Source organism: Rosa rugosa, chromosome 3, assembly GCF_958449725.1.
Source record: "Rosa rugosa chromosome 3, drRosRugo1.1, whole genome shotgun sequence".
Lineage (NCBI taxonomy): Eukaryota > Viridiplantae > Streptophyta > Magnoliopsida > Rosales > Rosaceae > Rosa > Rosa rugosa.
This window is the reverse complement of record NC_084822.1, coordinates 42,163,034-42,179,337: the sequence shown is the minus strand read 5'-3', so window position 1 is coordinate 42,179,337 and position 16,304 is coordinate 42,163,034. Positions and strand designations below refer to the sequence as shown.

Genomic DNA, 16,304 nt, shown 5'->3' with positions numbered 1-16,304 from the left:
CCTTACGTGAGCAGGTCTCATATCATATTTAAGATTTTTCGAAATTCACAAATATTTGGTTTACGTACTTGTGAAAACAAACTTCTGAGTAGCTACCAATTGTTTGAGATCATCCTATGACTGGTTGCTAAGAAGAATTAATCTTGAGGTAAGCACTCATATATAGGTGCAGAGATGAATCTCATATCGAATCAGACTCTACATCTTGAAGGCCGATAAGCTTATTGAGAATTCGAGTGATCCTTGTCTAGTAGCAGATTGAGAGTGTTACAGTTGAGAAGTTCACACTCGCTTAGCTCAAGTCAATGTCTCTCAAGTTTAGCTACTTGTATGGACTGTGGAGTATGGACTATGGAGAATTGCTCTTCCAAGTAGCTAATTAATATTTTGTAAACTAATTAATCTTTTGTAGACTTTGACCACCAAGTAATAGGTATCTAAAGTTGTGTTGTATATTGAGTATCAGGAATTCTTTTTTATTTGCACAATAAGACATTATTGTTGTAAATATTATTATCTATATGGATGTCCACGTAAATACTCATTAGTTATGTATTTTGATGTAAACCTTACCTCTATATAAAGGAGGCTAATGAGACTGAATGAGAACACTTCTACTTCCTCTCTACTATTCTCTCTTCATCTTCTTCCTACTTTATAACACGTTATCAGCACGTTTGCTCTATTTTTTAGACTCCATGATGATCTTAAAGTTTTTGGTGCAGCCTTGTTGCTTTTGACCTTAACTTTGATCTATGAGTTTAATATCTTCATTCACTGTGCGATGTGGAAGTTAATATTCATTGTGCGATGTGGAAGTTAATTAATCTCCCAATTTTGTTCTTGACATGATACATACCACTTGCATCGTAGCAAGCAAAAGACTTCTTACCTTTATAGCTTATACACTATCAAGTTTAAATTTTGATATTTCATCATTTATCTAAAGTGAAAATGACGAGAGTTCTCCTCTCTCTCGCCTGGCGGCGGCAAACTCTAGGTCTAGGGTTTGGCTCGTTGAATCTTAATGCCTCCGATGAGATTCCTACTCCTCGTGAAGCATGTATGTCGCCCTCCTCAGGGGCGTTCTTCCTCTCGGTTCAACCTATGGGTTGGGGCATTCGTTCCATGTTGAATTGCTTTTCGATTTGCGGCGGTGTTCGAGGGGAGTCTGGTATGGGCTTGAAAATCGATCGCCGGAGGAGGCTTTTCTCAGATATGGGGTTGTGTGAGGCGATTCGCCTTTGGGACCCTGGAACCTGCCTATTCTCTTTTTCGGGGCAAAAAGAGTTGCCCTGTTGGTGCCGGAGACGGAGGAGGACGGCGTCTGAAGGCCTTCGTCGTTGGCGGGAGGCTGGATCTGATCCGGCTTACTGGGTTTGTCTGGGCTCGTGGACTTCGGCGATTGGCATCGGCATGGTGTGCTGTTTCATTCCGGAGGGCCGCTCATTCTTCTAATGGTGGACGTCTTGCTTCCTCCGGCGATTCAGCAGCGCGGGTCGGGTGGCGCCGGCGAAAGACTGGGATCCTGGGTTTGGGAAGCTTGGGTGCCCACAGTAGGTTTAATTGGGCCTGGGTCTGGGCTTCTTTGTGGGGCTCTACAAGTGTGTGGGTTTTCTCTAGGCCTACGCACTCTTGGGCTCGTGTTTGGGACCCAGGGGATTGGTGCTGCTTAATCCGGGCTCTAGTTCAATTTTGGATTGGTGCCTCGGTTTCATGGTTCTTGTTCTTGAGAGTTCGATTGCTAACGTCCGAGTTTTTGACACCCTTGGTCGCCTTCGTCCTCTCGGGAGCCTCACCTTACTCTCTTGAGGTGTATCTCCCAAGCTATGGTTATGATCCTGGTTACGGTTACTATTACATTTACACTGCTCTAGTGACATATGCAGTGCAGCGATGCCAGTCGGCATCAAGTCACATGGTTACCTGGTTACCTTTCCTTCTCGATGTGATTGTGCATCTAGTTATGCTTTATTATTTTTTCTTTATTATAGATGCGTCTGTGCATCTCGTTATGTTTTATTGCTTTCTTTCGATGTTTTGTGCATCGCTCCAAGTACTCCTCAGTTTCACTTAATATAGTTTGTCGTCATTCCTTCAAAAAAAAAAAGTTTAAATTTTGATCAAGCTGTGATCCCAAAAAAGAAGCCCGACTTTAGGATAGTATTGAAAAGAAGAGATGAGGGATCAAGAAGATTCACATAGTTTTAATTTTGATGCAAGAATTTAAAACACATGGTCTTTTTGTTTTTGTTTTTTGGTCAAGATTGTGTTGAACACTAAAAAACATGGTGTTGAACACAAGAAAAATAAGCATAAAACTCGACGGGAGACAATTGAAAATTGACAGTGCGAAGGAATAATAACATTTGGAGACAAAAAGATAGAAGAAATAGGTTGATTCATAAAGCATTTGCAAAAGATCAAGTACCAAATCTTACACACCTGACCAAGGAATCTCCACAAATTTTCTTTTCAACTCTAAGATCATCATCTTGACATACAGATTCAAACGCGCAGATAATGGGATCTAGATCAACCACTATGTCACAAAAGTAGTTCTGTGTCAAAAAAAATTGATAACCAAAAATGATGGTTTTCAAACCATGGGAAAGATCCTTATTGAATCTGTTTTCATATCGATGCGCATTTTTCAAATTTACCAAAATTAATTGGGCTTGATCGGTTTGTTAAATATTCATGGTGGTCTTGGTTTGGGACTTGTGACGGAACGGGTGGTCTCCATTTATTTACTTTGACTATTTTGTTGCTTCTTAATCTATTTTGTTGCTTCTTTATCCTATCGGTTTGTTAAAGATTCTGTTGCTTCTTATATTATGATTAAACATTATCTTCTATTTTGGGTTGTTTAATTACACCCATTACTGATTGCTCATTATCGGCCTCGTATATATACATATCTTTTGCATATACAGGTGAAGAAAAATTGAGATATGCACAGTAGCAAATATATGTTTATCGCAAGCATAAATTGGGTATCTCAATTAATTACCACGTGTAATTTTTTGAAATCCAGGTATATTTTTATTGATCTATTATTTGGATTTCGATTCATTTGTTTGAGAAGTTGATATAATAAACTCACATCTATCTAGTTGTGGACCAAATCGATCGAGACTAGAAGTTTCTTGATCCGATTATATGAGGGCCTGGAGTTCCTCAAGGGTTATATACTCAATATTGCGACATGAATTTTCTTGGAGCCGATACAATTAACGAGGGCCAGAAGTTCGTCAGAGTTAAACAATGATCGAATCCACATGTTGTGATTCCTAGTCATATGGGGGCCTGAAGTTCCTCAAGGGTCATGAAATGTAAATTGGAAAATTGTGACATGAAGCTCTTCAAAACTTATGCAATTACCAGGGCCAGAAGATCCCCAGAGCTATATAATCAAGTATATGAACTCAAATGTTTCTTAATCCCCAATTATAAGAGGGCCTGAAGTTCCTCCAATTATCTTTTGATGTTGGGGTTCCTTCCTCCTTATGACTATTTTTGAATTTGGAATTCAAACCACCTTTAGAACCTGCAGTTCAAAGTTGGACAATCAATCGAAGCCAGAAGCTTCTGACTAGCATTTAGATCAGAGGACTTGGTTCTCCTATTGTCTTTTGTGAGATGAGATACAAGATTATCATATATTGTGAAGTTAACCAGACCAGAAGTTCTGTGTATTTCCTTCATTTATGGAACCAGAAGTTCCCAATTCATTTTATCGAATAATTTTATTTATTTGCTCGTATTATATTAATTTTCTTATTTTCATTAAAGTAATTTTTTTATACAGACCAGCTGTCTGATATCTCGAACCTCCAAATTTCGAGTGTACATTTTTTTAACCAGAAGTTCAAAATGCATTTGATGTTAATCTACATCAAACAACAATACAATAATTGAACGTCATGTTTTAACTGTATAACACGGACCAGAAGCTTCGTGTATATCCTATGAGATCCACCATTCAATTCTTACAAATTTGATTTGTGTCATCTGCAAACTTATGTTTTGAGTGACTTTCAGGCAATACAATTTTATCCATGGTGTTTAGAAAACATTATTAAGACTTATGCTTATGAGGCTAATATAACAACACCTCAGATCTTACATATCTGATTGATAACTCCAAAAGAGCACATATTATTGTCTCTTTGCATCTTGTGCCTCCAATATTACTAGAGATAATGTATAACCTCTCCCTCTCATGGATCTCATTGATAAGAAAGCCGATTGACATGGCTATACCATGAAATGCCACCAGAAGTGGATCATGGCAAGAGAAAAATCAGGAGTCAATGTAAATACTGTCCTAACATCCACATATGTGAGGAAATTGTAAATTGGGTGTGTGTCGCCTATGGTACACTATATGGTGGATGATTATCAAGCCACTTTCGAAATGGCACTGGTCAAATTAAATTGCACTGACTAATAAGAACATTGAGATTCATTTCACATGCCTGATGTCTTTTGCTTATAATAAGCAACTTGAAAGCACTATTGTTATTCCACATATTTATTGTAACCTCTTGAGTCTCTATTGAAACTAAATATTTCTTAATCTGATTATGTAGGAACCTGATGTTCCTTAAGAAGTTGTTATAAATTGAAAAAATTGAAACCTCAAGTTTCTTGGATCTCCAATTATATGAGGGCCTGAAGTCCCTCCTCTTTATGACTACACATTTATATGTGACACAGAACTTGAGGTTCTCCACGTGATAAAGTTACTTGTTCTTATGGATTGTAGCTTTTAACTCGAAATTTTGAGTATATCATTCTGGCAAGCAGTTCAAAATGAATTTGGTCCATTCCAATTGTCAATATTTCACAATTGATGTTTACTCAAGCTAAGGTAACACTCATATCATGAGTTGTAGATCTTGATTTATGGCTCCAAATGAGCTATTATCATGTTACCAAATTTGAAATATTGTTGCATTAAGTGCCTACTATATTGTTGGAGAAAACTTTTTGCCATATATCTCATATATACTGTGTCAAATTTCTACAATAAATTGAGGCATACAGTGTTATGAACCAGAAGTTCATTGAAACAAATACACTATTTTGGCTTGACCGGTTACGTCATCTTTGTCTACCATGCATGTTGCATGGAATCACTTACAAGTTTTGATGACTACTAACCTTACTCATAAGCAAATTGTTTATTTACCGCATATTTGCGAGTTGTCACTTTAATGAGACTATCCTCCTGCCATGAGGGGGAGAAAGATTGTTCCTGAAGAATGACAAGAATTGGTGTGAGATATTTATCCACTGTCTCATTTTGATTTTGAAGAATATCTAAGCTAGTGATTTGATAAAAGATAGTGACAAAATCATATGCTAAATTCAAAGGCATATGCGTCGGTTAAAGTCCCTAACACCAACCATACTATCACAAACAATCTAGACCCCATTTGATTTGTGGTATACATGTATCCAAATGACATGGTTCTCCTGAAGAGAATGTCATAAAATGGCTACACACACAAAGGTTGTAAGTACGACATTAGGGAATGATGTATTGGTGATACAATAATACATTAATATGGTTACTGCTCATGAATTAAATGTTTTTGACCTAAAAGTTGGTTTGGGTTCGCCACCAACCAATGAAGATCTTCACTCCAAAGAAAGTGATAGATATTTGAGTGCATCTTTTGCGCATGATCATAATAAGATAGTCTTCCCGCCGTTAGGGAGAGGAAAGACTACTGTCATTTGAATAACGGCGTGAATTTGTGTGAAATGTATCCACCTAGGTCTAAAGTTTTAAGCTCTCGAAAATGGGAGATTATACAGGCCCTATAATGCTCTACATGAGATTATAAGTAAAATGATCCACATTCTCTACGTGATTCATCAATAAGAGATGATTGTCCTAGAAGCGACAATGTATGGCCCAGAAGTGGCATGGGTACCCAATATCAATAAGCTTATTATAGCTAATGCATGCATATAAGAATGTGTGGGATCTATGATTGTTAATCATCGATGATTGTTAATCATCTATGATTGTTAATCATCGATGATAATTTACATTTGGTAGCTACCAAAAATCATTAAGGGATATACTGATGCTATACCATGTTTCATTATGAATGTCGACAGAGTATATTATCGGCCAAATTGGAAAGAGGCAATTTCAATGAAATTGAATATTTGAAACGTGATCAAATACTTAGACCTTTAACCCTACAAGTTACAAAAGGGTATTTACTAAAGTGAAGATAAATCAATATGACACAATGTTTATTTATAGAGACATGAGATTGTGAACATCTTCCCTTATACGAATGACAATTTTCTATAAATACAGTGTTACATATAGCTGTTATATTGACGAGAGATTTATGGCACGTTGTCATCGTATATTATGAAGATTTTAAAGACACATTGCTAAAAGCAAAATCTCAAAAGCAAAGTGTCATAATAAGCGTATTGCTTATCAAATCCTCAAGGGATTCAAATACATGAATTATTCAAGTTCATGAAAGGTTGAAAGAGCCTGAAGCTCACTCATGGAATCAAAGACTCTAAAGCTAGCTCATATGTACTCATTTCGTTCTAGTCAACAAGATCTAAATTTCCTTAATGAGTACTATGACGAGACTACTATCGAATTTGAATTATGATTATAATGTTGCAACATATTCTAACTTTCGCAAAGTTATGAATTACTTAGAGCTCTTGAAGAGCTTATATGAGACATATCAATACACAAAGATATTGATGTGTATGGCTAGGTATGCCATGATGATTTTTCAATGTTTTAAACTATACAAAGATAATGTGTCAATTTCTTTATATTGTTTAGCTATTACTTTGTGTATGATTTTGAGCATATGAGATTGTTTTCTAACCTTATCATATGAAGTAAGACTTATTGAAAATTGTCTAGCTTTGTTAGTATTGCTTTAACTTTTTTGCAGGTATGAAATTTTGTGATGAGCCCCTATATGCAAAGCACACATGGTCTCACTTCAGTGATAGACACATCAAACCACTATACATGGTACATGTAGCTTATCACATACATAATCAAGGCTTGCAACAATCAAGGGGAGACTCTCATCAGGGGAAGCATCCGGAAGTATGCTACCTAGGACATATGCGCGTTGTGCTCTTTTTGTCCTTCGACCAGGGTTATTTTTGTCCCACTGGGTTTTTGTTACCTGGCAAGGTTTTTAACGAGGCAACAATAAGCGCGTCCAATACCATCATTCATTGGTACGTAGACATCCAAGAGGGAGTGTTGTAAATATTATTATCTATGTGGATGTCCACGTAAATACTCATTAGTTATGTACTTTGATGTAAACTCTACCTCTATATAAAGGAGGCTAATGAGACTGAATGAGAACACTTCTACTTCCTCCCTACTATTCTCTCTTCATCTTCTTCCTACTTTATAACAATTATCATATAAATTGGATGGAATAAATATGGTAGAAAGATTCAAAGTTTTAGTCCATTCAGATTCTTTTGCATACACAATGCCTCTCTAAACCCTGCATGCATATATCCATAGTTTGCGCAAGAAAAGTGCAGAACTTACGAAGATAACAGAATGATTGACATGCAGAAAAAATAAACAACGTATGTACGCCCTTGTACTAAACTATACTTTCTTGTAAGTTCTTTAGAAATAAGGATCAAATTATTAATCGCTGAACAAAATACCGATTATCGTTAATGTTTCCTGTAGTTATAGTTTCAGACCAACTAAATCGGTTGAAGGACTATTAGCAAAAAATCAATAATTTAGATCCAGAATAAGTACAAGTGAAGTATCTACGTGCATGCAGAGCTATCTATTTGTTAAGTAAATGGGAATGGTGGGTTTGGCTTTATACCGATAAAGAACCCTCCTGTTCTTGAAATTCCAATTCTCAAGGGCAATGACTATCTTCCCTGGTTCACTAAGGTAGAAGGAGTTTCTTACACCTTCCCCTTGCAGTCTCTTCTTATCTTGGAGTAAAATCTTGTATGACCCTTCATCATCAGGAACGAACTCTTCCTTGTACAACACGTCCCATCCCACCACGGTTAGATCCCACACCATTGTCAATCCACCCTAATAAAATAACAACACCCCAAAATGAAATTAATAGTTACAACAAGATTCATCTCATCATACAAAAAAATTGTTGGAATTGAATAATATTAATTTAGAATTATGTTGAGAGTTATGGTAAAATTAATTGTGAGAATAATGGTGAGAGTTAGTAGCTTCATAGGTTATGGGAGTTAGGAAGGTTTAAGGTTATTATAACGGTCTAATACTTATATCCTTTGTAATTGTCATACTTATGGCATTGTCTAGTGTAGGCCTCTATAAGTAGGCTAGTCTAGTTGAGTAACGTGTGTAGAGGAGTAATTTTGTAGAAGTATTACCAGGTATTTTGAGAGTCTTCTCCATATGTACACTACAAGAAAAATAGTCTATGACAACATCATATTTACAACATGCTGTAAATGCTCGTTGTCATCTCTAATATTCTACAACATGCGCAGAAAGAGTGTTGTATTAAATTATTTACCACTACATGCGTCATTTGCATGTTGTTAATTTCGTTATCGATAACTCAGTTTGCACGTTGTTGTCTACTTGTTGTCAATTAATGTATCAACAAGTAGGAGTGCATGTTGTTAAATATTTTCAAAACAACAACGTGCAGCTAACGCGGTCGAAACTTTGAGATAAAAGATTAAAAAAAAAAAAAACAAAAGGGCCTGTTGACTAAAGTCAGTAAAAAAAAGAAGCATCAGCTCTCTAAATCCATCATAGACCCAAAACATATAAAATCCTGGGCTTGAAGAATTGAGCTCTGAAGCTCTCACTTCTCAAACCCTAAACCGCCCGAAACGATCGCTTCCCTCCGTCGTCACTCTCAATTGGATCGACGACTTCACTATGGAGCAAGACTGCTTGTCCGGCGTCGCCGCCGTCGAGCACGTCCTGCTTAGCCGACGGCAGGGTCGAGTTTGCCTTTGGCTGAGCTCCTCCAATCCCTCCCGTAGTCCCATACCTCCCAAGCGCCGCCCAGCGTCGGCTACGTCCTTACTAGTTCATCCTCTGCCTCGGCTCCGTCGACCGCGCCACTGACTCCGCCGACCTCGGTTGTCAATCTCTAATGCATTTCCGGCGTTACGGCTACGAAGGTACTTCTTTCTTTCTTCATATTACCTGTTCCACCGTTTCGCACCTTTAATTTCATCATCTAGCTAGGTTCCTATTTCATTCTAATCATCATGTTCTTGTTTGAAAATTGTTTGATGAACTCAGGTTTTAGTCTCGCAGATGCAAAACACTGTTATTCATTCGCTTGTTCATGTTTTGCTTGTTCTTCCTGATTTGGCATTTTGTCGAACACTTGGTGTGCATTGAAAATAAAGATGATTCATGCTAGATAGTGAGTTTTATGTAAAAATTCGATAGTATCACTAAATTGTAATGATTTATAGCCAATATTGCGACTTTCTCAGTGATAAAATATGTTTTGTGTTTCTTCTTGGGAGGATTAGATTTGCATAATGTATAAGGGTTTATTGGTTTCTTGGTTGTTGAGAAATGGTGAGAAAAGAGAACAATATGTCTAGCATGGAAGGTCACCAAGTAAAATATGTTGTAAGAGCATTGCTAAATAGGGATCTACAATTGTGTCACTACTCACTACTGTTTTCAGCAAATGTGGTGTTGATTTTAGAATTAGTATGAACAACACTTATATGATGTCTTAAGGTCGATCAAAAGTGGTTTATATTTGAATTAGTTGTGAGAATTTGTAAAACATATCCTAAATAAGGTACTTAGTAGGATTTTGTGGGTATCTCAGAAAAAGAAGATGAGAACCTGGGTATCTCATACATGTTCCACTGCTATTTGGTTAGTAGATTTCAGAAATAGTTAATTCGTTATACCTAACCATAGACCTCTTTACCAATTTTTTGGTCTGAAAAAGTGATGGCACTATATACATTACTATAATGTTGTTTGAGTGTTAACAGAAACATAAAGCCTTGGTGGTTAGCAAGTGCTATTTTCATACTTTTTTTAAATATTGACATGAGAAAAGAATGCAGCAGGGGATGTGATCTGAAAGCCATAGACACACCAAACCCTACATTAATTATATTATCAAAACAGATTATGCCACCACAAAGACAAAGTAGTTGGTTTTATTGCTTCTGAGGTCATTGCCAGAGAAGGAATTAATTATAGTTTTCAGCAATGTCACAACTTCAAATCAGTGGCACCTACTAAACTGCCAAAGTGATAGCATCCAAGACTCAAATTTGTATGATTGATCCGCTAATATAACCGAGGGAAAATTCATACCCTAAACCAAGGCTAGTTTCCTGATTCCTAAAACAAACTAGGATTTAAGCTATCAAACCTATAACGTGCACTGTGTGTCTATGTGTCTGTCATCTATTGCATTGATTCAGAACCCTTGCTGTAAATTCATTGTTTCTTTTCCAAGTCTTTTTCTGTTCACCATTTCCCTCCTGGTTCTTTGTTTGGATCACATTGTTTCCAACTTCTTATCTCTATGTGTTTGGGCAAGCATACTCTGAATCTATACACCCTTAACCTTGTGATCAAATAAATTTTTATTTAATCTCCTTGAGTTATCATTTTAAAAACCAAGTAGATATTAAACTACTTGAATGGATTCTTCTGTACATATTGATCCTTGAGTTATATGCTTTTTGTCTAAAAGGGATTGGGGGGTTTCCTTTCTGGGCCAAATTCCAACCCCATGAGACAAACAAATAGCTACTTCTTGACTACTCCTCAGCTTATAAAGTCTTTTATTGCTGTCAAAATCTTTATTACTCCTCAAAAATATATGATGTTTCATTATTCTGGCTTTCCTGCTGTGTGTAGTTTTTCATTAAGAGACTCTACAGAACAGGAATGCAATAAGTCAGCCATTCTCAGTCACTGGTATCATGTTGCATAATGAAATTTACAACTATTTATTGAATTTCCTTTTCCTTGATAATCTTTAGAAAGTTCTTATCATTCATATAATGTCCACATAATTTCCTTTTCATTAGTCTTCTTGTACCTTGTTTTACAGAAAAACTACCATCGATTCATGTATCTTGGTTGTTGCACTGAAACTTATTCTACAGATTATTTCAATTAGAATGCATGTATTATTATTTGTGATGACTGTAACTTGTGCTTCTGTATCTGTGTAGTTAATACTTGTCCTTGTCAAAGTGTTAATTAGATTAGAAGGAATAGCAATTGAGTGGTACTGTAGTAGTGGTTCTAAGTTCTAAGTTCTAAGTTCAGAAGGACTAATGTGCCTATGCTATATATGATTTCGTGCCTTCTAGTTTGAGGTACAGTTTCTGTCAAGATGGAGAAACAATGGCTGCAATTTGATAGAGAAAAGGAACAGACAAAGAAGAGGAAAAGAGGTGATGAAGAACAGAAAAAGAAGGGGAAAAAGAAGAGGAGGAAGTGGACCAATCAATGCTCCAAGCAATGATCTTGAAAATAGCAGATGTGCACTTTTGAATTGGAACAATTATGAAGAAGATGAAGTGGTAGCTGAAGGAATGATCTCTTCAACAAATCCAAGTACAAAAGTTCATTGTGTGCCTCTTGGACGAAATTGTTGGAAGGTTTGGGTTGATGTGGTGTTTGATGAGTATCAGACTATGGAAGTGTACAGATTAACCATGGATGCCAAACAACTTGGTGAAGCTATAGGAAGCACTCTTGCATGGCCCAAAAGCTCCATTGAAATGCTTCCTTAGTAGTTGAAGTAGCAGGTACATTTTGCTTTACTAGAGAATTTATGTAGGTCAGGAAGTACCATGCATGTTTTGTCAATGCTGGTGAACAAAGAATCCAGTACTTTGTCATGCATGTTTTGTAAAGAACATATGTATAAGAGAATGTGGCACTCCTAATGAAATGTATATTTTTCATACATGGTTAGTGTACGTGTACTAATATTGGCATGTGAATGTGTTTAAGTAATGGTGAATGTTTATAGAGGTACAGGAAAGCATAGCCCAACAAATTGGGTGCAATAGTATATGCTGAAACGTTGTAACAACGTATGTAATATGACAACATACCATGTATGCTGTCGAAAACTAAAGACAACATGCTGAGAGTGTTGTTAAAACTTACAACATGCACTTGAAACGTTGTTGAAAATTTATGACAACGTGCAGAGCTCATTGTTGAATAATTACAACAACGTGCTTCACCTCTTTTTGACAACATGCAAAGCGTGATGTTAAGGACTCGAGGACTTTTAATGACTCTGGCATCTACAACATGCGCCAAACGTTGTCAAAAGTGATTGACAACGCTAATTGCATGTTGTTAAACATGTTTTTTCTTGTAGTGGTATCCTTCTCTAGGAGCTTTGTACATGCCTTTGAGCTGTACAACTCTCATATTGTGTCATTCAAGCACCATATCTCCCTACCCAAAATTATTTTCTTATCTTACGCTTATGTTGATATCCAACAAAGTGGTATCAGAGCCCTAGACTCGATCTTTTGGGTACGGTTAAAAATTGTTCATGCAAGAGTATTATGGAGTCAAGTATGCTAGTTTAAGTGTTGATCGTGAGCAATGAGAAAGACGTGATAGTGTCTCAATGAGATAATTGGAGTAAAATATTTGCTCCAAAACTATTGAAAGAATTGAGAATCAATGAAGATCAACCTTGAAACTTAATGGTTGCAAAGAGGTTGAAGAGTTAGAATGACCCGCCATTCCCAGACTTGCTTATGTAGTTGCAAGGTGGTGGAGAAAAAAAAATTGTGGTGCATTAACCGATGCTGATGGGCAAGAGGAAAAGAAAAATGAGAGAGAGAGAGAGAGAGAGATGAGCAAGGAAGAAAAATAGAAGATAATATTGCATAGAAGAAAATGAATTAGGGAGTAAAACATATGGAGAAGAAAGAAAAAGATGGAGAATAAGAAAGAGAGGATAATGTGATCCTCAGTGATAGGGTAAAAATTCCTGAGAGAATGAATGAAGGGTTAAAGTCCCGGAAAGAAGTTGAAAGGGTTAAAGTCCTTGAAAGAAGATGAAGGATTAATGTCTCTGAAAGAAAGAATGAAGGGTATAAGTCCCTGAATGAAGCATGGCACAAAGGTGCCAAGAGGAAATTGCTCCCTGAAAGTGACATAAGTCTCATAATGAAGATGAAGATGGCACAATTGTGTCAAGTTGACAAGGCTCCCTAAAAGCACAATGGTGCAAAAAAATAAAAAAATAAAAAAAAAAAATAATAAATAAATTGACAAGACTCAACCTAAAACAAATGATAGACATCTCACAAAATGGGTTTGAATTTTGAGAGGCATGAACGCCTTGGTGAGGTATGAAATGATCTCACACAAAAATGAGAAAAGAAAGTTCTCTAAGTAGTGAGGAAGGAAAAGCTCCCAAGACCTGAAGTGACTAGAAAAGTGTCACTAAAGCCAAGCAAATCAAGGTGCTAACTGGTATTGTGTGAAGAAGGTTTTGGCAATTTTCTTGCTGTGTTAAGACAAGTATAAGAATGACAATGATGCATGTCAAAGAGAAAATAAAGCAAGTTGAAGAAAAGAAGAAAGAAGGGGTTGATTCATTGACGGTGACCATGAAGATATGAAGGTGTGAAATTTTTGATGAACTTGAAGTTAAGAGTAATTCTAAATTAAGGGAGGATGCTGGAAGTAAAATTAATTAATTTAAAATTATGTTGAGAGTTATGGTGAGAATTTTGATGAGAATAATGGTGAGAGTTAGTGGCTTCATAGGTTATGAGAGTTAGGAAGGTTTAAGATTATTGTAACGGTTTAATACTTATGTCCGTTGAAATTGTCATACTTATGACATTGTCTAGTGGCCTATAAGTAGGCTGGTTTAGTTGAGTAAAGTGTATAGAGGAGTAATTTTGTAGAAATATTATCATAATAACTTTTTTACTTGGTATTTTAAGATCAGAGTCTCCTCCATATCTTTCTCTAGGAGCTCTATACATGCCTCTGGACTGTATAACATATGAGACATTCATGCATCATATCCCTCTACCCAAAATTAATTTCTTATTTTACACTTCCGTGCTGATATCCAACAAAGTGGTATCAGAGCTTCCAACAAAATTTAGGGGTTCAAAGTTTTTGGGGCAATTTCAGTTCTACTTTTGAATCAGATCTAGTTCTTCATTACGTGTAGGTGTTAGATTGGATTTTGATTTTGGTTTCCCATCTGGATCACAGTTTGACCTATACATAGACAGTTCGAATTATGCAATGAGTGTAAGTTTCGTACTCTTTCATTAATAACGAGATCCAACTTGGCTCCATTTATTTATTCTAATTTTTCTTTTTATTATATCGGAGAAGATCGATTATCTGACCTAATTCCTAAAGACTAATCCCAAGGGCTGAACCCGTCCCAACTCCATTAATACACCTACGAAGATAGAAATGTATCTATTCCTATAAATATATACGCCTAATAATGTGCCTAATGGAAAGACCATAATCAAAATTCAATTGAACACGCAATTAATAGACGAGAATCAGTACCTCAGCAACTGGAATTTTAATATAATTAGTTGTGTTTCCTTTGACTATGATCTGTGATACTTTGTCCTCTGGTGTAAAATCCTCATCCTGCTCTCTTTTGAGGCCACCATATTGAACTGGGAGTTCTTCTGGTTCTATGAACCTTTTTTATAATCATTTCCATGCAAATTAACTTGTGTATTAGAAAGACAGAGGAGATAATAATTAATGTAACTGGATAGTTTTAACTTTTGAGTACGTAGTAATCTCACTCACTTGAGAAGGGTCTTTGTAACCTTTTGGGGTCTAGCAAAGACGAACTTCTTCTTAGTTCTGTGACTTAGAAACCTTGATCGGAGCACATGGAGCACATAGTACCAAAGTGGAGCATTTATAACAATCTGCAAAATGAAAGCAAGAAATTATCATATACCACATTGTAATTAATTAACTGCTTAATTTGAGACTACTTACATTCTTTTGAATGAGCTCAGGATAGTTTTCCTGTAACAAGAGCAGAGTTTTGCTACTAAGCGAACGAAGCTCCTTAAAATCGGGTCCTGGGGAGTTCTTCAAATCTGTAATCTGAACCATCGAATCAACCCCTCTCTTGAAGTTGAGCTTCTTGATTCCCTTTTCGATGAATTGAATTCTCCACCTCAAAAACTGTTGGCGTTTCGCTTCAGACCCGAATGTTTTATTGTACAACTCTCTGTCCTTGAAAGGTCCATACACAGTGTAACACAAAGGGTGACCCTCTTTGTCTCTACTCTTTATGCACACCACATTATCAAGATCAGGGCCTCCCAATTCTTCTTCAAGAATTTCATCAGCCCTGTATTCTTTTCGCCATTTCAGGGTTCTTCTCAGCATTTCAAATGCGTCGGTAGTCTTGAAATCGCGGGCTCTCAAGAATTTGAGGAGCACAGCATCAGTGCCTTTGTGGCCTTTACTTGGCAATAAAGGCACACCCCATAGGGTAATCTCCTTGAGTTGTTCTTTTTGCCTCAAGCTTTCATCTCGGCAAAGCTTTCTGCTGGGTTTTCCAAGAAGGTAATTCCCCACAATTGCATCTTCAACTCTGCACCGGAATTCCATCAAGGCTTTCTTCTTCTTCTTCTTCTTCATTTCCACAAAAGCAGCTTTGGTTTCCTCATCCTCTTGAGCTGTGGGTTCATCACCTTCTTGGTCACTATCTGGACATAATTCGCGGGGGCTTTCCATCAACATGTCATTAATATAATATCCCAGAGCCGAGTCGAGCTCCTGGTCTCTGCCATGATAATCAGGCTCATTGTCATTGTGGGTTTCCTGATCATTCTTCTCCGTCATTGACAATTATCGGGGTGGTACGTGCTTCAAATTCCCGGCACTCGGAGTTTCCGGAGAAACTGAATATTGATGGTGCTCGGATTCAATGATGGGGAGTTGAGAATGATAAAGAAACACAAAAGCGCAATGTTTTTACATCTTTCCTTTTTCTATTACCTCAGGCTCAAGAAAGGCCTGGCGCCAAATTTAGGTTGGCCAATCGTAGTAACTAACCGTGAGATTGGAACAGGCTTTTTTACGAGTGTTTTGAACTTTTAACCCCAATTGATCGGGCTTGGCTGGCATATAATTAGTGGTTCTTGTAGATAGATTAGGTTCAAGTCAAATTTAGTATTGAGTTTCAACACAATGTGCAAGAATCACTGTCCAAGTCAACATTTTGCCTTACTGGGTTCTA

The 16,304-nt window shown here is 36.9% G+C and overlaps 1 protein-coding gene and 1 long non-coding RNA gene across 2 annotated transcripts; one reads left to right on the top strand and one right to left on the bottom strand.

Moving 5' to 3' along the window:
• Window positions 1-7,644: 7,644 nt before the first annotated feature.
• LOC133740233 (patellin-4-like) lies at window positions 7,645-16,025 on the bottom strand. Its single transcript, XM_062168170.1, has 4 exons — window positions 15,050-16,025; window positions 14,852-14,976; window positions 14,597-14,738; window positions 7,645-8,104 (listed from the first exon to the last, which is right to left on the bottom strand). Exons 1-4 carry the CDS (start codon window positions 15,905-15,907, stop codon window positions 7,838-7,840), a joined length of 1,392 nt encoding a protein of 463 aa, XP_062024154.1. The 5' UTR covers window positions 15,908-16,025; the 3' UTR covers window positions 7,645-7,837.
• LOC133735848 (uncharacterized) lies at window positions 8,469-11,984 on the top strand. The gene is made up of 2 exons (XR_009859285.1): window positions 8,469-9,192; window positions 11,383-11,984. It is a non-coding gene; the product is annotated as an uncharacterized LOC133735848 (long non-coding RNA).
• Window positions 16,026-16,304: the final 279 nt, after the last annotated feature.

What these genes read in the sequence shown, in the direction of transcription:
- LOC133740233 (XM_062168170.1), bottom strand. Translation starts at nt 15,907, where the DNA reads ATGACGGAGAAGAATGATCAGGAAACCCACAATGACAATGAGCCTGAT. An exon ending in CTGAGCTCATTCAAAAGAAT is followed by an intron (nt 14,977 to 15,049) that starts GTAAGTAGTCTC and finishes TTCATTTTGCAG; the next exon opens with ATTGTTATAAATGCTCCACT. An exon ending in TTAAAATTCCAGTTGCTGAG is followed by an intron (nt 8,105 to 14,596) that starts GTACTGATTCTC and finishes TTATTTTATTAG; the next exon opens with GGTGGATTGACAATGGTGTG.